This window comes from Colletotrichum godetiae (assembly GCF_030913485.1).
Source record: "Colletotrichum godetiae strain CBS 193.32 chromosome Unknown BDP55scaffold_33, whole genome shotgun sequence".
NCBI classification, from domain to species: Eukaryota; Fungi; Ascomycota; class Sordariomycetes; order Glomerellales; family Glomerellaceae; genus Colletotrichum; species Colletotrichum godetiae.
The window spans coordinates 330,710-352,240 of NW_026851281.1; the positions used below are offsets into that span (position 1 = coordinate 330,710).

General features: G+C 49.7%; 6 protein-coding genes across 6 annotated transcripts; 4 read left to right on the forward strand and 2 right to left on the reverse strand.

Moving 5' to 3' along the window:
* Positions 1-501: 501 nt before the first annotated feature.
* BDP55DRAFT_634366 (uncharacterized protein) lies at positions 502-1,320 on the forward strand (the record flags this gene model as incomplete). The annotated part of the gene is made up of 2 exons (XM_060572658.1): positions 502-728; positions 885-1,320. 2 exons carry the CDS (start codon positions 502-504, stop codon positions 1,318-1,320), a joined length of 663 nt encoding a protein of 220 aa, XP_060427135.1.
* Positions 1,321-1,584: 264 nt separating this feature from the next.
* Positions 1,585-2,288, forward strand: BDP55DRAFT_730871 (uncharacterized protein; the record flags this gene model as incomplete). The annotated part of the gene is made up of 3 exons (XM_060579751.1): positions 1,585-1,803; positions 1,840-1,996; positions 2,167-2,288. The coding sequence occupies 3 exons, from the start codon at positions 1,585-1,587 to the stop codon at positions 2,286-2,288; spliced, it is 498 nt and encodes a 165-aa protein (XP_060427136.1).
* Positions 2,289-2,386: 98 nt separating this feature from the next.
* Positions 2,387-3,114, reverse strand: BDP55DRAFT_671160 (glutathione-dependent formaldehyde-activating enzyme). Its single transcript, XM_060575440.1, has one exon. The coding sequence runs from the start codon at positions 2,930-2,932 to the stop codon at positions 2,483-2,485; it is 450 nt and encodes a 149-aa protein (XP_060427137.1). The 5' UTR covers positions 2,933-3,114; the 3' UTR covers positions 2,387-2,482.
* Positions 3,115-4,025: 911 nt separating this feature from the next.
* BDP55DRAFT_695669 (polysaccharide deacetylase) lies at positions 4,026-4,844 on the forward strand (the record flags this gene model as incomplete). Its single annotated transcript, XM_060577492.1, has 2 exons — positions 4,026-4,716; positions 4,771-4,844. 2 exons carry the CDS (start codon positions 4,026-4,028, stop codon positions 4,842-4,844), a joined length of 765 nt encoding a protein of 254 aa, XP_060427138.1.
* Positions 4,845-6,506: 1,662 nt separating this feature from the next.
* Positions 6,507-7,756, reverse strand: BDP55DRAFT_586924 (uncharacterized protein; the record flags this gene model as incomplete). Its single annotated transcript, XM_060570884.1, has 4 exons — positions 7,580-7,756; positions 6,922-7,527; positions 6,790-6,858; positions 6,507-6,735 (listed from the first exon to the last, which is right to left on the reverse strand). Exons 1-4 carry the CDS (start codon positions 7,658-7,660, stop codon positions 6,508-6,510), a joined length of 984 nt encoding a protein of 327 aa, XP_060427139.1. The 5' UTR covers positions 7,661-7,756.
* Positions 7,757-12,008: 4,252 nt separating this feature from the next.
* BDP55DRAFT_634371 (uncharacterized protein) lies at positions 12,009-21,424 on the forward strand (the record flags this gene model as incomplete). The annotated part of the gene is made up of 3 exons (XM_060572659.1): positions 12,009-12,291; positions 12,352-20,136; positions 20,190-21,424. The coding sequence occupies 3 exons, from the start codon at positions 12,009-12,011 to the stop codon at positions 21,422-21,424; spliced, it is 9,303 nt and encodes a 3,100-aa protein (XP_060427140.1).
* Positions 21,425-21,531: the final 107 nt, after the last annotated feature.

The window sequence follows — 21,531 nt, forward strand, 5'->3', positions numbered from 1 at the left end:
GATTCAGCCGCGATGGCGGGGTGTCAACCACCTCAGCCCAACATCGTGGCGTTTTGTGAGGCTATTCTCGATCTAGCTGCATACCTACATCGCGCTTCACGTTTCATAGCGTTCTAACCCAGTATTTTCCCAATTATAATCAGTCCATGGTTTAAATGCTGAGGTTTCATGTCTCGTTTGAATAAGAGTTAATGTCTCGTTGGAATAAGATGTGATATCTTGTTTTAATATTATGGAGCATCTTCTCATTGTTCTGATTGTTTCAAACACGAGCGACCCTTTATTGGATTCTGCACCTCACCGTTAGACCTTGATGTATATGTATCTGGGAATAAAGTTGTCTGCTTGCTGTTGTGTTGACGAGCTTTCGCTGTTCCATAACTTACTTCACACGTCATCCCCATCCTCACCATCATCATTGCCATCATGAATCCTCGTTCTATACTAAAGTTCTGTCCTTCCTACCACAGATAGTTTCAGCGTCTGTGTCGCCCTTCGACCATGAGGGTGATTCGCCAGCGACGTGGTGCTTCAGGTACCTCGACTTATCTGGAGCTTACGACGATCACGGCTGGTCCGACAGGGCTCGAGACAACAACGAACTCGACTTCATCCGCTGATGCACCCTTGTCAACGGAAACAAACATCAATCTTTCCACAAATCCCACCTTTCGGCTTTCCGGAACGCCCACCTCCTCTCTCGGCACTTCACTCTCAGCCACTGGCCTGTCAGTATCACGATCTGCTCAACAGACTGCTACAACGGCAACACCGTTGACAAAACCTACTTCGTCCTCAGATCCTTCCTCGTTGTCAGCCGCTGGATCTGATACTTCATCCATTCCATTAACCACATCTTAGTCTGCCAGTCTGACCTCGAACAGACAAGTCCCGACCACCACCACTAGCTCTGGTCCCTCTACATCAACGTCTGCGCAAGTTGTTCAACCTGTGATCCTCTTCGTTGCTCCAGGTCCGCCTACTAATATTAGACGAAATCTGCAGAAAAGAATGCCGGGCGGATTTGTGAACCAAAACACCAATGCAAATCGTCAAAGATGCGACACCGCAACGGTGTTTTTCTTGGTCGCTGGCCAACTACTCGACGGCGGCGTTCCAGTGCATTACTCCCCAGGTGAGAACTTCAAACCTATCATTGCTATGGGGACGCCACCGAACAACGCCATCACAACCACATTCGACGTTTTCGAGGGGGCTCTTCGATTTTATCATCCATCCCTCCCTAGTAACCCGGCAGGCTTCTGTCAGGATACCACTGGACGGGTCCACGTTGCCTTTACGTCCCGTCCGCCTGATTGAGAGACGGTATCTCTCTTAGCATACAAAGGTAAAGTTCATGGCTTCACTACTTTGCGGGCCCGGAAGCTAACACTCGTGGAATAGTTGATCTGTGTCGGAATGGCTAAATACAACTTCCTGGCTTGTCTAGTCAGGGTATCGCGACATCGACTGTAGCAAGTGCAAATTCGATGGGAGTCTCAGCCAGCGTCACCAGTCGTTCCACCCCAAGTATGTCGAGCGGGTTAGTTCAAGACTCTTCTACATTATCGGACACGACCCTTCATGCTTTTCGCCATCGACACTATCACCATCGTCAACGCCCCCGTCACCTTCCTCGTTCTTGTTGCCTCCGCCGTCCTCATCACTCTCGTTGTCCCCCTCGCCGTCATCAACAACGACCTTGCTCACCCAGACTTCTGCGATGGCAGAATCAAGATCTTCCACCTCGATGCGCTTTTCCAATTTTACAACTGCCGAGACATCATCATTTTCGGCGAGCATGTCTGACACTTCTTCAAGCACCTCGCTAACAAACAGTCTATCCTCCACTTCATCCATTACAACTCCAAGCCTGCCGACTACCACCAGTTTGAGCTTTTTGCCCAGCAGCTCAAGTTTCTCGTCCAGTACTTCAGACTCCTCGTCCAGTACCTCAACCTCCTCGTCCAGTACCTCGACCTCCTCATCAAGGATAGTCACTTGGTTGCCTGTTTATTCAGTTCTTTATCGTATTTTCTTTTAAGCCTTAAACTGCGTTGATTTGTCTCCGCGATGCCTTGAAAGCAAATACATGAATATGTTGCACTATTGGCCTTCTGCTGTGTGGTCGGAAAGACTCTGGACTTCTGCTTCTTGTCTCCGAAGGTCGCCTAGTAACAAAATTGGCTGCGGCCTTTGCCATCAACGTGGAAAGGCACCCTGACGCCCACTCTCAAGTGATGGCCGAGAGTAAGAAGATGAAGGACAGGCAATCAAAGGATCACTAACAGGGGCGTGCATGAATGATATTGCACGGCACTCGGTTTGTGTCACGTCCAATCTATTCCCAACGACAAGACGATTAAACCAGCAGCCAATACGCTGTGTACCCTAGATCCAAGGACATTCTCTATCCGAGCAGGTGAGCGTCTTTACAAAGTCGAATGAGGACTGCCAACAAATACTCATACCTTGAGGTTTCCTAAGCCTTTGAACCCTTGCTGTGGGGCGTTGCAGGCGGAGATTCGTCGTACTTCTCGGCACCATCGGGAACCTTCATGACCGCGCCGCTCGTCCAGATATGCTTTCCACTATCCATCTCGAGTCCCGAGATCAACCCCCCTTTGATACTGACCGTCGAATTAGGTACTCCCTTCTCATTGTGAGTGCGATGGAAGACCCGGGTCCCGCATAGCCGGCAGAAGTAGCAATCCATGTACCCGCCGCTCTTTGTAGGACGAGTCCAGACTTGGAGCTTTGATTTGAGATCCCCCGAGAGAGGGAAGAGGCCATTGGCGGGGAAGATTGCCGATGTACCGAATGTTGAAGCGGATTGCTTGCGGCACTGCAAGCAGTGGCAGCAGTAGATATCGAGTGGCTCTGGTGCTGGGGTCTTGAACGTAACCGTGCCGCATTGACACTCGACGTCCATGTTGAGCGAAAAGTCTGGTGCTCGGTTACGTCCAGTCGAATCTACAGATGTAGAGCTATGACGATGCTGTTGACCGAAGTCGAATATCGGCTATATCTTCTGTCAATGGCGAAAGTGAATACGAATGAAAAAAAATACAAGCTTCCGCAGCCGCCGCGATGTGAATGTTCAGGTCTGACACGCGAAGGGCGCCATTGATCAGCTGAGATCGCCTCATTTTTGATAAGTCGCCATCTTTGATTGGCCGGTGTCTTGTAGGCGCGTTAGCTCAGCATTTGGATCGCAACTTTTAGCCGGTACAATTAGTCGTAGTGCAACATCACCAACTTCCTTTGGTTAAGAATCACTTCTTCCCCAGAGATGCACCTCTTCCCCAAGTTCCGGAAGATCTCATCCTTGGCATACTTATTGCCGCTATGCCGATTCATCCGCGCAAAGAACGCACGTGGACGTCTTTCCCGGCATCCAAAGAGCTGAAAAGTCTGGTTCCCTTCAATATGCGGAGAAACCATCGTCGTCTGAATAGCAGCCGCCCTGATATACCCGCAGTCAACCCGACCGGGGTGGACATTAGATCCCCGCCAAAAATTCTCCCTTTTGACCGTCACCCTCCGTTCCAGATTAAGCACCCCGCGACCAGGAGAAGAGCCTAAATGAGACTGCTCAATCAATGCTGTCACCCCGTCCCCTTCCGCACACTCATCTAGATTGCTCTTGACCTGATGTAGTCGAATCGAGCCCCTAGAGGCCCCTCACTGCCGGCCTCGCGCCGTGGTACTCTTAAATCTTGCCCCTGTGAGAAGCAAGGTTCGCCTCGAGCCACGAAGCGAACTCCCGAAGAGGTCGCATCCGGCCGTTCACCCCATGTTCAATAACCCCACAAAGGAGGGTTTCCCGTCTTTTTCGTCCTCTAGTCGTGACGAGATTGAAGTGGTTCGTGTGGGCTCATCATCGTCTGTCCAGCGCGCCAAATAAGCATATATAGACGGTTTTCCGGCCAGGTCATTCCTGTTTCCGAAAGCTTGGTGTCCACACCCATCACCAGTTCCTTCAATACTCTACCCTCTTCAACGAACGTCCCGATTCGCCCATCATGCTTCTCGACACCATCGTCACCGGTCTCCTGATGGCCGCCAGCGCGGCTGCCATCCCCATCGAGAACCCCATAGAACTCATCAAGCGCGCCCCTAGCGCAGGCGTCGTGATCCAAAAGTGCGCCAAGTCCGGCGTCTTCGCTCTCGCCTATGACGACGGCCCGTACCAATACACCTCGCAGCTCGTCGACATCCTCAACAACGGCGGCGCAAAGGCTACTTTCTTCATGACGGGCACCCTGTACGGCTGCATCTACAACCAGCGCACCGCCGTCAAGAAGGCCTTTGACTCCGGCCACCAGATTGCCTCGCATACCTGGACTCACCCTTCGACCTTTGGAAGCCTGACCACGGCGCAGCTCACGACCGAGATGCAGAAGCTCGAGCAAGCAATGGTCAATATCATCGGCAAGAAGCCTGCCTATATGCGCCCGCCATACCTCGCCACCGGCGGATCCGTGCTCTCGACGATGAAGACGCTGGGGTACAAGGTCATTACGGACGACGTTGACTCGGGCGACTGGAACGGGCAGACGCCTGCGCAGAGCGAGGCCAAGTTTACCGCTGCCGGCGCGAGCGGCAACGGACATATTCCTCTCATGCACGAGACCTACGCCACCACGGTGCAGACTTTGACGCCGTGGTTGATCAACTGGGCGAAGTCGAACAACCTGAAGCTGGTTACTGTTGGTGAGTAAAATCTTCTGATTAACTATTGGGATTCGCAACTAACGTGGTTATTAGCTGAATGTCTTGATGATGCCAGCGGCGCCTATCAATCCGGCTCATTCACCGGCAACGGAGCGACTACTTGCTAGAGGAGCAAGAAAGGAGAGAACATTGACATTCCTAATGGGGTGGCAGCAGCCGTGTGGAAACTTCATGGACATATTATTCCGTACATACCTATGATGCCTAGCGAGCAATGAAAATACGAAAAGCATTGATTTCTTGCTGCAGACTATGGAGTTGTATCTTCACACCATATGGTACTCCGCACAGGAGTTTTTAGCAGATACAAGGGGTGTATGTACTGAACGTCGGCATATTCGGATCTCGTCCAACTTGACTTTAGTAAGACTTCTCGCGAGCAAGTCCCACCCCCACGGTGATGAGATGGGGGGCAGGAAAGCATCTTTAATCTAGAGCCCTAGCAAGTGGGTGACATGAAATTTCGTCGATTGCGATATAATTTCCCCCCGATGTCTTATCTCTACTATGCTCGTTAATAGGACTATCTTGCCTAGGTGCTTCGCATCTATTCTTCACTGGATATAACACGACGAGGAAAAGTAGCAGCACGGGCAGTATGGCTCGGAGTCAGGCTTGTTTAAGTGGTAGGCTGTTCTTTCACTGACTACTAGTAGTTATAATGAATAGTATTTATGCTTTAGTTGCCCCTCCGTGAACTCCCTTCTGATACTCCTATATAAAGCCCATCATCTCCCGCATCATCGCGCTCTAGACGTGTTTGCAGAAGTCGATGTGCATAAGCTTCGAGAACTCGGCCTGGTTCTCGTCGATTATCACCCCATGCTGCCCAGCCCTGCGAGCTGGGTTCTTTCTTCCACGCATCCGGGTTGCGGCGAGGCTGGCATCGGTTCCTAGAAGTCTCACTTATAGCGGAGAGACTTCAAGAGTGCATTCCGGCACCAGTATATGATGAGACTGGCATTTGCCATAAGATTGGCGTTTACCTTTCCGATCCGCTCAAACTCTGTTGTGTCCCGGCGATCGATCGCTTTGCGTGGTTGACTTAGAGGTTCTCTCATGGGTTATATTGAATGCTAGCCTAAAAGGTAGATCCCTTGACATCGACGAAATGGAACATTTAGTCACTGACCTGCTAGTTAATGTTGACTTCATGGAAGATGTGCGCTCCTCTGTGGCGCCACTATCCCAGATTTGTCTTTTGTTTATTGGCGAAGACACGCTCGCATCCTCTGTCAAGATATCAACCTGTCTCGTCGACTCGCCGGCTTGTCTTTTTGCCTCTGGCGCTGGGAGGCGAACTGCCGTGTTGATATCCCAGCGCGAAAAGACGAGCTCCTACAGTCGCTTGATGTACTTGACTCATTGAGCTCCTCTCCATCGTCAAATTCGGGCATCCGGATGCAATCTATAAATGGTTCCACCCATATCTCTGGTGTGGCCTTCTTTGCAGGAGTCAGGTCTTTGTATAGACTATTAGACCTACTATACATGTAGGAGTTGGACAGAGTGGTTGGAGAAGGCATTCTATCACCTATCTAACATCTTTTGATGCATGTTACATAGATAATATGCCTAGGGCATGTTTTGCTAGGGAAAAGAACAGTAATGCTGCTTGCCTTACAGTGACGGAGAGTAGGTCTTGATCTTATCACCTACTGCAAAGACAGAGCCGATCAACGTCGAAAGACTGTCAAAGTAATGCAAAGAAAACAAAGGAGTTGATTGTGGATTATATATGTCATCAACGCTACATGTACTCAACTCCTCTCATGGATAAGACAAGGTTTCCCTCTCACACCAGTCCCAAAACTTCTTTCCTAGAGACTTCTCCCCGCTTGATCCCGGCTTCATTCCCTCGGCGATGTCTTCCGGGATACACCCGAATCTTCCCCACGGGATAATGTACGAACCAGACTTCTCTGCGGAGACATCTGGTGAACAAGCTGCAAAGAGCTCGCTATAAGCGCCGTATTTAGGCCCTTTGAAAACGACACCCTTGAACCCGATTAGCTTTGTGACGAAAACCTCAATGTCAGATATTGCACATACCATTAAGACCCTCATTGCTGCGGGAGCGTGTCTTTGCAACTCTGTCTTGACTAGTCCTGGATTCACGCTCTGTTCTTCAAGTCAGCCATCGTTGCCCGTGGTCGAGCGGGATGGGTTGAGAACCAAACTTACCGTAGAGATGATGCCATCTGCTTCCACTCGCCTTGCAAACTCATCCGCAAGAAAAATGCAGCCGACTTTGCCCTGCATGTAATCGCTCATAGAATCTCCAGACAGCTTTGGCGCACCCTTAGCGTCATCCCAGATGACACCACCTTTGGGTGCTCCAAGCGATATCATACTCGCGACCCAGACAACTCTTACGCTTCCTCTCGGCATCGCTTCGAGCCGAGCGGTAGCCTGTAATCTCTCCCCCAGGCACCGCGTTAGGAGATACGGGCCAAGCGCGTTTGTGCCGATCTGTAATTCGTGGCCCTGGGCGGTTTTGCTGCCTTGAGGCGGCATCATGACGCCGGCGTTGTGTACTAGTACATCCAGTCTCGTCTCTTTGGTAAGGAAATTTTCGACTGCTGGCTTGATTGTTTTCAGATCTGCGAGGTCGAGGATGAGTGGCTCGAGTTGGCCATTGCTTGAGGGGTGTAGGGTCTTGATGGTTTTGATCGCCGTGGCTATCTTCTCACTCGAACGTGTTGCGATATATATCGTTGCGTTGGCTGCGTAGAGGATCTTGCAAAGTTCTAATCCAATGCCGGATGCCCCGCCTGTAATAATAAAGACCTGAGTTTTGTTAACTTCCGATGTTGAGGGTCTGTGGTATAGCAGGGCGCACTCTTTCTGCTTGGTCCGACAGATTCTGGTCTGTGAAAGCTGGCTTGGGTGGAAAAAGCTGGTTCATGTTGCGATTCAACATTATGGATTATGGATAAGGTACTAGAATCGGGATCAACCTTGGCAGCTCTAGCGTAACGCGGGAGATTGAATCTGGTTCTTGGCTGAATTTTCCGGTGCTGCGATGTTGAACTGCATTGCTCCTGCCTCACGAAATCCCGAAGATTGAGTCTATATAATGACCCAGTCTCTCTCATCGCTGCACCGGGCGACTTATGTATCTACTAAGTCTGTCCTCCCTCGTAAGTTTGGAATACCGTCTTGAGAACTACAGCCCCAACTTTCAGGCATGACCGCGCAAGGCTTTGCATTGCCTGAAGCCACAGAGCAGGCTCCAACTGAGCGATCGACCCAAAGTCTTGGCTTGATCCGGCAGCGGGTCGGGAATGCGCAACTTTTTTGGGCCGGCGCAGGCCAAAGCCGACCCGGATCGGGATTATCACACAAAAGTTACCTTGTAAATCCGAAACCATCGGATCCGGCCCGGCGCCCATGGAGGGCCCCGAAGGATTCGGAAGGATCCAATGTTGATAACGTTTTGGTACTCACGACTACCAGCGGCGTGGAGCATCTGGAATGTGGACCTTCGAGCTGCTTGTCTGTAACAAAGAAGACAGATTCAATCAGGGGCTAGCTTTATTTTCGGGGGCCTCTTTGTGGAGGGCATCTAACTACGGGTCAAGTGGAAAGCCGTGAGGCCTCAAAATCATTGCTGCCACCCCGGCAGAGTTGAGTTTTCTGCATCGCAAAATCGCTTAATGAAGATGGACGACGATTATCATGGATTGAGTTCTAAAAGCAAGAGAAACATTGCGATCGGCCCTTTCTCAAAAGTAGTTCCCGAACCCTCTAGATTCTCCACTGTAGACTAGTATACAAACGGAATGCTGCCAAGGTAGGGAAGAGAAATCAACTCCTCTTTGACGGGAAATAGCAAAAGGCAAACGAATCTTCCGGAGCAACACGAGAGAGCGCAAAAAGAGCAACCGTATCCCCGCGTTCCACATGTAGCTCGCTTCTCGTACCATTCGGTCCTAGATGGGCCCCGATAGGCTATGACGGCAATGAGTGAATGAGAGGCTAGTCTGGAAATATGTTAGTTGAAAGTTTGTAACTAGAACCGAACTCATTAACTCCCACAAGCTAAAGTAGCCCTCGGGATCATGGGCAGTGACGATGCGCTGAGCGCCCAAGCGAGATTCCACGCTTTTCCCCTAAATATCGGCTCAGAGCTTCACGCTTGTCAATAGTTTATTCGCGTTGTCGGGCGTCTTGTCGATCACGTAGGGAAGTAGGGCCATAGTAAAATAGTACGAGCCTCGGCAAGGCTCGCTTCGTCACGGCCTTCCAAGTTGTTCTTGAGGGAGTACAGCAGCTCGTTCCTAGTCCAGTGGGGTAAACCATGAGGTGGGTATTGACCAGACACATTCAGCGGAGTTCGTCACGATCCCAACCTTTTGCGCATTCTACCATGGCAAAGCCGGTATAGTAGCCATGCGTCCACTCAAACTTGATGTCGGAGGCAAAGTTTGCATCTCTAGTGTCGCACAAGCTGAAACCCAGGTCTTCAATTGCCCAGTTGATGTTGGCCTTGATAAAGACGTCGGCGCCGCGGAAACGCGGTCCATGGGGACGTAAAGCAGGCGCCGGGACACTCGAGCCATCGGCATTTCGCTTCTTGGAAGGCTTGACGTCCTCTGTCAGCATCCCAATCTTGAATATGCTATCCGTTGTCTTTCTGGCGACGAGACGTGCCGGTTGCGGTACAGAGCTGTCTGTGTCCCAGGTAGAAAATACCAGCTCCCACAGCTTGGCTCTCGCAGAGTCGCAGTCTCTCTCGCTTCCGCCGTATCGAGCTTGCCCCAATGTTGACACTCGTAGAATCTTGCCATCCACCGGTCGGAGATTTCCTTTTCGGACGCCGTCAGGTCATTGTATTTTTTCAGCGGCCAGCCGGCGGCTGGTCGCTTATTGCAGGCGGCAAGATATGACTGCTCTTCCTCGAGGATTTCCCGCAGAGTCAGACGAGAGTTAGAGCCCGAGGGCCTGGCTCGTGCCGTGGTGTTTTGGTTGCGCGTGTGGCTCCATGGAAGTCGTCGTGGTAGACGGAGAGTCCGAAGGTTGAATGTCGACTGGTTCGCGTCGCGCTGCTGCTGATGAGATGTCCTGGTATGGTGAAAAAGCCGCCAGGGTTGTGACGGCGATGGTTGGGGAAGTGAAAACTGGAAGGATTGATTGTGCGTTGAAGTGAAAATAAAAATATTTACGGGTGGTTTGTGAATGAGATGAAGGAAGGTGAGAGGGAAAGAAGCGAAAGGGCGACTTAAATTCTTTGTCGCTAGGTGAGCAGATGAAGTTGAGGCCATGTGGTCTCACGATCTCTACTCAGGATGCTAAGAAAAAGCAAATATCTCGATTGGGTCCTCTATAGTTGCTCCGTAAGACTCGCGTATCTGAACCCGGGATTGGATATGGGCGTGTACGAATTTTTGCACTCTATATAGTGTTTTCGAATTGAGTCATATTCAACCTGCCTGAATGAAATAAACACATGTTCTTCGTGATATGCGGGTACCACGCCCTCCCAGCTTCGAACATAAACATAAAGCCGGCTGTCTTATGCATACCGAGCCTAGTCCCACGCCTCCTCAAGTTTTTTATTGAGGTCTTGAAATCACATGGCATTGCAGTGACACATGTTTCGCAGTCATGAATGTCTTCGTACCCCTGAATACCTATGAGGCTGAAACAACCCGAAGACGTAACCCACAAGGTGACCGCATCTGCAAATCCTTTCAGGAGCCTTTTCATAGCTGGCTTGTACCGCATTGTGTTATGTTATATCTTCCATTGACTCTAATGACTCATTTCCGCGAATGGCCGATATTCTTAAGTACATTGAGGTACATGTATTCTCCAAGGAAACAGAATCTTGAGCGACCATCAGAGTCGACAATGATCAACTCCACCAAGATGCGTCAGGGGAGAAGGAATTCATTGAATTACCAAGGTCACATGAGTGAATGTGGGATTGTGATGTAGGGCCGTCCTCGTTCCGACTTTCATATCCTTATGACAGAGCGTCGGCCGTTGACATCATATCACGTATGTGTATGCCGTCTATACTCCCAAGTTCTTCAACCTTGACGGTGCCAGACTTGGATGGTAAGGAACCATCGTTAGTCTACCAAGGTCGACGAAAAGCTAGATTACAGTTTCTGGGTCTGCTGTGGATAGGCAGAACGGGGTACTTATCAGGGTTCCGAAGAATATCTCAGAGTGCTAAAACACCCTTTTAAGGGCGGGCACGACTTCCTTTTGTATATGCTGTCTACTTGTCTATCGAGATTGATTTTGAATGCCCGTACAATGCTAGATCATCCAGCTGTGGTCAGTGTCGACACAAGTCACTTCCCGAAATATGATTAGACCGTATGTCTGGCCTCCAGCATATGTAGTAATGCTTTCTCAAGGTCCAAGGTTTGACGGTATAATCTCCCATGATTTCCAAATCAAAAGGTACATAAAGCGGAGTAATACCCTATCTTGGTACAATAAAATCTGCACGTGGGTTTACCTTTGAGGAAGAAAGTGACAATCCTAGAGAACTATGATCAATCTCGTGTTTTTAGGTTGATATTCCAAGCTTCGAAAACCGATGACGAGAGACACGGATACCTCACATAATTTCTGATAACATAGTTGAGGCCTACTATGGTGTTTTGGCGTGTCCCGGACTTCGCATCTCTCGGCAAGTGGACGAGAACGCCGGGCATGTGAACAGGAAGCACTAGCTGGAGATTGACTTTACGGTGCTGCCAATCAACCCGCGCATGCTGCCTGATTTACATTTCCGCAGGAGGGCCCCCCGCATTAAGTTTTATATGTTTCAAACAGTCTCTTCGACCTTAAAATGGTGAGGGCGCTCTAGACTGCCACCCAAGGCTGTCCAAACCTGTTGTTTGTCGGATGTATCATATCATGCGGAAGACTAATATCATTCTTTCAGTCTACCAGAACCTGTCCTGCCTGACCGCGAGCTTGTTTCCCAACTGTTCAGACTCTATCTCTGAACTCTATTTCATCCCATTGTGAACCATTTTGTCTCCTGAGAGAGAGTTTCGAGGCAGAGTGTTATTTGACGACATTGCTGGGGAGCCCGGTCGGTTGATTTCGAGATGGCTAATGGATTTTAGAACGGGACTGGGGGAAATATTCTACACTTGGCGCTTCTTACAAAAGAATGCCCTCAGACTCTAAATAATTCAGCTTTCAATTCCAAGCTCCATTCAACCAATCTTGTCAAATCTGAGATCATAACCATTTCACACAGGACTCGTACCAGTTAGTTCCTCGTTGAGAACAACAAAATGACCAACCATACGGACCTATACATTATCCAGCATGTTTTTCTGCCACCTCAACTGCCCCAAGCCGATGATTTTAGCCCGGAAAATGAGAGCGCTTTGGTCCAATTCGTCAAAGATTCTGTTGCCGATTTCTACGAGCACGTCCCCAGTAGCCAAAAGGCTTCCGTGAGGATCGCCATTGGCCTGATGGAAGCCATGATGTGCGTTCATCGGCCTCTGGGAGACACGGTTGCCATTGATCAGCACAGCCTCCTCGAACGTTTAATGAGTATGGCCGTAAATGGTATGTTCTCTTGAAATAGTTCGTGGCAGTAAGCATGGAAGGCTAATGACATTGTCGAAGACATCATTCCTCTCAATGTCAGGGCCCAGAATGCTGGTGTACTCATCACTAAGACCCACGATGCACTGCATATGGAGGCGTTTGAGCTGTCTCCAACCAATGAGGCAGTTATGTCAACCTTGGGTCGCCTTCGAAGGACCTTCCCCGGAACTGGAATATCCATAGATCTAGAGAAGGTCAGCCAACAGGGGTGCCAGGAGGCGCTTACTGCGGCTTTGTCGACGATGAGCTCCCAGCCCGCGCCAGGAACCCAACCACTAGCAAAGAAAGCTGGGCATCTTCATCAGGAGAAGCGCGACACCACAAGTCCAAAAATTGTCACCGAGCTGCTATTTTCGTCTTTTCAAGCTATTGGAAAACCTCTTGACGGCACCAGGATCTGGAAAAATACCCGGGAAGAAGTCAACTGGAGCCATGCTCTTCTTCCATGGCGTCGTTCCCCGACTTGGTTGCTCGTCAGAGTGAGTTTACAACTGGCATTTGGCCGCAGTCTCAATGGCACGAATCTTTACAAGATGTTCATGATTTTTTTCATGGCCAGGGTACTTCGCCACAGCATCGACTCGAACATTGAAACCCCATCAGATCTCATCCTCGTCATGGTGTCGAAACTTTCTAGGCGAATGCGGAAGATTTCAAGCGGCCGCATTCCTGCCATTGTTGATCGTGTGCACCAGGCGATGTTACGGTCTAACCAGCTTCTTGCGAAACGCTGGGATCGCATCCAACAGCGAGACTCGCTTAGTCTAGCCACAGAATTAGCTGATCTCAAAACGTTGGATTTCGATGAAGACTCGCACATGCATCTACCAGTTCTTGATAGTTTCCTGGCATCTATCGACAGTCGAAGATGTCACTCGGAAGGTCTCGACTTTATTCCCTCTTGGACTTTGGTCAAGTACAACTCGGAAACCTTCCCTTCAACTGTGCAAATACCAGACAAGGAGCATTTGCATTTGCATCTCAGCGTCTTCGAAATATGGGTTGAACGCCATTTACAGGCTTGGCTACAACGCGAGGCCAACAAAGGTTACGATGGGTCATGCGCCAAGATACGAAGCATCATTGAAGAGTATCACACTACCGCCAGCAAAGCTTACGCTGGGAACCCCGAGTCAGTTTCCGTTATGCTCCTGACAATATTGGAACTATGGATCGCTTGTGACAAAGCTGCTATATACTTGTTCCCGATGCTGAGAGACTACAACCCCGAGGTCCCTACGGGCGTTCTACAGAACTTGCTTCTTCCGCTCAAAGGCCAGATGAAGAGACTTCATGACGCTGAGAAGTATCTCCTCGATCGCAATCAAAACTGCAAGACAGTGGCATCCGCCCCTAGCATCTATTACACCTATGGCTCTCGACACTGTTTTCCGGTTCGTCATTTTGAGATGTCCAGCGAACATCAGCGCCTAAAGGAGAAAATTGAGTCGAAAGCGCGACAAGATAGAGAGAAGAAAATGAAAGAATTTAACGAGAAGAAAGAAAAGTACAACAACCTCATGCGCAAATATCACGCCAGCATTTGCGATTATGACAATGTGTTTGACAGGTGGACGGGGAGACTTGATAAACGTCACAGCAATGGCTGCTCCCGTCATTCTTATCTTAGTCAAGCCAACAGCCTGCGAATCGATATTCATGAATGGCCGTTGCCAAGGCGAGATCTTGAAGCGAAGTCAGTGGTCTTTGAGCTTTTGGTGCCGGTGTCGTTTGGACAATGGCGTGAAGCGACCGTATTCTTCCTATTTGGAGTTTTGAAAGTTACGCCGCAAATGGGTGAAAAGGTGCAAGGCTATTCTTGCTCCTTAGAGAGATATCCTGGGTTGTTCGGATTCTTTCAAGAACGACTCACGCCACACTTTATCAGCCTGCTTTCCGAGGCCAAGCCACATACGGTCACGCACCGGAAGGGCATGGATATTGCAACCGCCACCGAAAAGCAAGTCTGTTTAAGCAACGGATTGCATTACGCATATTACGATCATCGTAGACATTGCTTCATGCGGTCATTCGGACCATCGGAGATTATTCCTCAGCTATGCACTTACGAGTTGCCGGCGGCGTCGATGGCTTTGCAAAAGTTCCTCTTCCGGCCATCAATGTGCCCCAACGGCCCAACGCCCAACACTGTCATCGCGACACTTCACGAGTGTCCTCATGATATGTCACTTGAGGAATACCGAGCTCTAGCTTCGATTCCACTGGGATACAATTTGCAGTGGATCAACATCTTGTTGCAACTCTTCGCTCCTTCGGTCGATTTCAAGAAGCGGGAGACCGCCATGGTCATTCTTCAATGCATCCATCAAGCAGGACCGGGTGACAACTCAGAGTATAGAAGGGCACACACGATTTGTCAAGACGAAAGATTTGGAAACAAGCTGCTTGGCGGATTGGCCGAAGCCATTGCCCGCTATGAGGAGAATTGGCAGTCGTCATCTGCGCTGGCAGCTTTCACAGCCGTAACTCGACGTCTTTTGAGCCTGACTCCATTCGACGGTATCCAGAAACAATGCTTCGGAATACTATCTCAGGTGAGAGGCATAACATTTCGCTGGGCGCAGAAGCTGCGGGAAAAGGCTCAAGACGCCCACGACAAAGAAAAACTGGATTTTCAACGCCGGGCGTTCGAGGTCCTGTTAATTTGCGCAGACACCTTTAACATGGACGAGCACTTTCAGCATGACCTTTTTTACGAAAACTCTGCCGTCTCGACATTCTTGCAGTGTTGCATTGCTATTCAAGAGGGCCAGATATTACTTGGATCTCTGGGCGCATTTGTCCATCACCTTTACAGTCGTTGGCAACGAACCTCCTACCTCCACCACAGCTATCTAGGGAAGAAAATTTTGTCAGGCAGTAGCGCTGGGATTGACCATGCAATCAGTGCAAATTGGTCAAGCTACGAGCCCAGTCATGAGTGGAAGATCGTCTCTGCGACACACAGCTCGTGGTTGACCAGTCTCACTGCAGCCACAACCAGTCACCTGTTTGTACAACTCAACCTCATCACTGGCGAGCTCCTTGTCAACGGCCTACCTCTAGATCATTTGCCTCCGGAATATCTCACCCACGTGACGTATCAAAGTCTTTTTGGGCGGTTCTCCCTTGAAATTTTGCCGACAGCGAAACCTGGGATGACATTCTCCTCAAAGCGACATTACGCTGGCCATGCTGTCAATTTGGGCCTTGGCAGCGAGGGAAATCTTTTAGTGAATGCAATGAAGGGTCAAAAGGAGTTCGAACTTGTCCCGAAGAGTTGTTTTGAAGGACTATTCCCAACTAAGTTTGTCAACGACTTCGTTCAATGGTACGACTACGAAAACGGTTGTGTCGAGTTCTGCGACGTCGAAAAGCCCTGGAAGCATACAATTTCCAATTGGAAGCTGCTGAGAGATGAATACAAGGGAACTTGGAAGCTACAGCGTACTGGATCGTGCCTAGTCAACATCAACAGCCGCTCTGCAAAGCTCATCTCAAAGATTCTGAAGCCGTTGGAAGATCCATTTTCGATCCACGTCATTCACCTAGTGGATACTGCAATGGTGTCCATAGAACTGCCTCGCGCTATGCTTGAGTTTGGACTCAAGCGAGGGGAAGTTTCAATAATGTCAAGACAGTATCGAGGCATGTCGGTAGACCCAAATCAGGCAGTCGGAACTCTGGTCGGCCTCAAGGACAAGCTGGTACTCAGGGTCAACAAACCCCCACACCCCGCTCTCCCTGTCGAGCGCAAGATTTTAGTCCTCGAGGGGAATCTTTCTTTTTTGAAAGAGGATGGACATATTGAGGTCACAGTTAGCAAGGGATTTGCATCAAGAGTTCATGCCTACGAAGTGGACATCGTGCTGAATAGGCTCGTCAGCAATGGCAGTCGACAAAGCAAGTTGTTCCTTTGTTACTTGCACGCCTTGACGTCTTTTGCCATTCCGGATCCACTTACGCATCGAACGGGTACCGAAGAGGCTCTGTCAATTCTCAGCTCAGCATCAATCAGGTCTTTCGATGTGCTGACAACAGAGAACGCCAAGCTGTTAACTGAGATTTGTCACCTGGCTCCTGGCAGAGGCTACTATCCTTCCCATGAAAGGGTCATGCAACAGGTTGACTGGAACCCGCAACTCGGCTTTTTATCGCAACACGGTCTATACCGCGAATACGTCGAGGCAATCTTCGAGCAAAATACTCGATCGAAGTTCTTTTCACCGCTACAGTATGTCGGGTCACCTGAGTTGGAACCCATGGATTCTCGACTTCTCGCGCGGGACAACATCCGAACGGCAATGTTTCGGGTATCAGGATTCGGCGCCGAGTGCTATACCGTTGACCACGATACTTTTTACGAGCCAAGGGATCGACTGGGCTCATCGCAAGGATTTTGGGCATATTCAGCATCCAAATTGGTTCTTTGTGATCAGCCGATCCTGTCTATGCCATTACCAGACTCCATGGAAACTTATCTCTGGAAGTTTCTTTCAGATACATTTGTTGTCCTTGGCCCGCATTCACCTTGTCCAATAACAGACATCACATACAATGCCGAATTCCTGCTGGATCCCTCTCGTTTCATCACAGAGCATTGGACTACGCTACAGTCCACATTGAAGACCTGCAACAAATATAAGCTCATAACTTGGCTGGCAACAATTGCCTTCGCAGAGTGTGTAGACTTTGCGGTTATCCAGACTCTGGCTTCGTTCAGAACGAGCACTACTATCCACAAGCTTTCAGCACCTGGGGCAGATGACTTTCATCTCTCAAATGGCACCAGCTTCGTGGGCTCAACAGTGAGCAATGAGGCCAAGGCCGAGTTCCAGCCTTTCGATTGCTGTCCCGAAATGCATATGCAGCAGCTGGCGAACGAAGAAGAGAATTCATTCTTGAGAAGGCGAGAGATCGAATTTTTAAGGAATAGGGAGGGGGCTTTGCGAGGCTTTCTCGACACAATCACGGCCCAGTGGCCCTGCCGCGTCCCGACTCTGTCTTCCGGCTATGAAAAGAAGACCAATTGGCGCACATATATACGCGTCGATAGCGCGATGGTGAGGATCAGGGCACATTTCAAAATTTGGTACGACAACCTTCAATTTCGAAAATATCTTCGAGAGATCGCTTGCTCCTTGCCGACTGCCGTCAAACCACTGGAACTAGCAAAGCCATTGCTAGCAACACCAGATTGGCCCTTAACCATTCAGCCTCGGTTTCTGACAGAAGCTTCTATTTTAAGGAACTCCTCACCGCCTCCGCAGAGCGAAGAATTACCGATTCTGGATCAAAAGGCAGTTTGCAAGCGTTCCAAGAGAGTTTATAGATTGCCCGCATTGCTTTCGCGACTGGGTCAACCTGAGACCGGCCAGTACGAGAGGGGTTACGTCAAGGCATTGATTTCAAGCATGAAGGCTTTAGAGCGTCATCAGCTATCGGAAGATCACGATCGCCAATCACCCGAAGAAACTGCGGAGCTGCTGGTTTCCTACCTTCACGGCTGGCAAGCAACCATCCAGGAAACATACGACCTCGTTGTGGGCTGTCTCCTCGGCGCTGAAGGATCGGATCCTTCAAGATTCCCTAGCATTTTGCCCGACTTTTACGCGTACCCGAGAATCTCGACCTCGGCTCTTCTTCAGAGACTCAATCATTCAAACCTTGTTTTCACGCCAGCAGCTTGGAAAATGGCATTAACGCACTTCGGCATAGCACTGTCTCAGTTCCAACGAGCGAAGCGGATGCTAGGTTGCTTCAAAGACCCAGCTGCCTTGGCGAATGAGCTCCGCAACCCCGGCCACACGAACTGGTCCCCATTCAAGTACCCAGACACTCTGCTGCTAGAGGTCGAGAGCGGCCTCATAGTCAGGGAGGTGCAGGAAGAGATCGCGGCAAGCATGAGAAGTCCGCCCGACGACGAGAATGCCGTCATGCAACTGAACATGGGCGAAGGAAAGTCATCAGTTATTGTGCCTATCGTGGCAGCGGCGCTTGCGGACGGAACGCGACTCGTTCGAGTTATTGTGGCAAGGCCCCAATCGAAGCAAATGCTCGAAATGCTTGACTCGAAGCTTGGGGGCCTACTTCAAAGACGCATTTTCCATATGCCATTTTCCAGGGCCGTCAAGGTCGGGCCTGCGGAAGCAAGTGCTATTCGCCATATCTTTGAGGAGTGCATGGACGTTGGAGGGGTTCTATTAGTCCAACCAGAACACATTCTGTCGTTCAAGCTTATGGCAATTGAGACCGCCATTGCCGGGAATGTGAGCGTCAGTCGAATGCTCGCCAGTTCCAAGGATTTTCTTGACAGATTTACCCGCGACATAGTGGATGAAAGCGACGAGAACTTCAATGTGAAGTTCGAGTTAGTCTATACCATGGGTACCCAACGACCAGTTGAGCACAGCCCAGAGCGATGGATGTGCATACATCAGGTCCTTGAAGTCATGCGGAAACTCCTGCCAGGCGTCCAAGAAGAATTCCCTAGCTCGTTCGAAATTGGTCGAGAAAGGGCTGGCTGCTTCCCGCCAACGCGAATTTTGGACGACGGTGCGAAGGCTACTTTGCTTGATCCTTTGGCCCGTCACCTTAGCGAGGCTGGTTTGAGTGGACTTCCGATGGGAACACAGCCTGCCTCGATTCAACAAGCAGTTTACACCTACATCTCCAAGACGACCCTCACACAGGTTGAAGTTGACGCGGTAGAGAAGTCCGACATCTGGTCGCCGACTACGCAAAATAGCCTTCTCCTCTTACGGGGACTCATTGCCGGCCAGATTCTCAGCTTCGTCTTTTGTCAAAAGCGTTGGAGAGTTCATTTCGGCCTGGATCACAATAGACGACCAAGTACACAGCTATCGGTACCATACCGAGCAAAAGACAACCCAAGCGCCCGCTCTGAGTTCAGTCATCCAGATGTCGTCATCACTCTGACGTCTTTGAGCTATTATTATGGCGGCATGACCGATTCCGATCTTTTCTTGAGTTTTGAGCATCTTTTTCTTTCGGATCAGGCTGACATGGAGTACCGTGTCTGGGTACAAGACAGCTATCGACTCCCTCACTCATTCCATCAACTGCCTGGTGTCAACTTGGAAGATCGTCCACAATGCGTTAAACATGTATTTCCATGTCTGAGACATGCCAAAGCTGTCATTGACTACTTTCTTCAACACCTTGTATTCCCCAAGGAAATGAAGGAATTTCCGCACAGGTTATCTGCCTCAGGATGGGACATAGGAGAGAGGACGGCGAATGCCACAACTGGTTTTAGCGGAACGAACGACTCGAGAGCCTTCTTGCCATTAAGCGTCAAGCAGGTAGACCTACCTGATCAAAAGCACACAAATGCTTTGGTTCTCGAGTATCTACTTCAGGACGAGAATTCAGTGGCGATGATCCCAGCAGCGGACAAGAAGAACACATCCAAGTCCGATGCCGAAACGCTCTTGGAGATCGTTGTCGGATTGGAACCCCCCGCACGAGTAATTCTCGACGTTGGCGCTCAAATTTTGGAGCTAGAAAATTTTGAGGTTGCACAGAGATGGCTTGAGATGACTGAAGATAACGAGACGACACAAGCTGTTATCTTTTGCGACGAGCACGACAACATATGTGCTGTGGATCGTAAGGGTCGGGTAGAAAGCTTTCAAACTTCCCCATTCGCCACTCAGACGGATGTCTGTCTTGTATTCCTTGACGAGGCTCATACAAGAGGGACAGATTTGAAACTTCCGGCTGGCTATCGGGCAGCAGTGACATTAGGAGCAAACTTGACCAAAGACAGATTAGTACAAGGTGAGTCAGCGTTGCGTTCAATCGTTTGGGTGTTCACTGACAATTCTTGTAAGCCTGTATGCGAATGAGAAAGCTGGGCAAGGGCCAGTCAGTTGTTTTCTGTGTGTCGGATGAGATCAAGCACAAGATTGCTACGCAATCAAAAGTCGACGAATCTTCGATAGAAGTGGCTCACATTCTAGAGTGGTCCATATCCGAGACGCTCGTGGATATGGAGCGAGGTATTTGGTTGTGGGCAAACCAAGGTCGTCGATACCAGCAACATCGAGTCTTGTGGGACGAATGCGTGGTAGACGGATCAACGAATCTCACCGATGATCACGCAGAGAGATTCCTCGAGGATGAGGCTCAGAATCTCGAGACTCGATATCGACCAGGTCATCAATCATCAGCCGACTCAATGGATGACGATGGCGCTGGCGATGCAATTACCGAAAGGCTGCTCCAGTTTGACCGTCGCAGCGCAGAGGCTGCGACATTTCGAGAGGAACAAGAGCGGGAGCTCTCGCCAGAAGTCGAGCAGGAGAGGGAAGTTCAAAAAGCCCTCCCTGCTTCACCTGCGGAACATTACATACACCCAGATCTCCGCGCGTTCGTGACCAGCGGTGTGCTCAATCAACATTCGGCAGCATTCATGTTTGCTTTCCAATCCCTGTCAGAGACCAGCGCCGCTCAACATTACGATGTCAACAGGCTTTCACAGCAACATGGATTCTTGGTAACTGCAGACTTTGCTCGAACAATAATCCCGCTTGGCAAAGGCTACATGTATGGGTCGGATCTATTTCAAAGATCTGTCCAGTGGATTCTCACGAGGGCTAGTGCGATCGACACTGCAATCATCATTAGCCCGCACGAAGCGCAAGAACTCATGTCACATATACAACTTTCCCGCTTTGTTTCGCTCCGTGTCTATGCGCCACGACCAAATTTGGGATTTCGTCCTTTGGATGATCTGAATCTCTTCACTATTCCGCATCGACGGCTTCCTCAGAAGCCCCCTCTTCGACTTGTCACTGAGATCAACTTATTCTCGGGTCAGCTTTATGTCAAATCAATGGATGAGTACCGCGACTTACGGCGGTTTCTTGCCTTGGAATCGGAGGGCTCAAACGCCGAGGGTAAGAGCCAGCCAAGTCAAATCATTGATCGGGAGTCTCTGATGCAGTTCATGAAAGTCTTGCTGATGAAGATACGGAGAAACTGCGAGTCAATTGACAAGACTCATGTGGGGCGAATATTAGAACAGAGGACTTTGGATGCTTCAGATTTCGAGGGCGAGAACTAGTTTTACGCAGGTGCTTATTTTAGGAGGTTATGTTTCAGTCCATCTTGAAAACAAAAAAGCACTTCAGCTTCTCTTTAATGCTATGAAGTCCAACTAAGTTGATATTA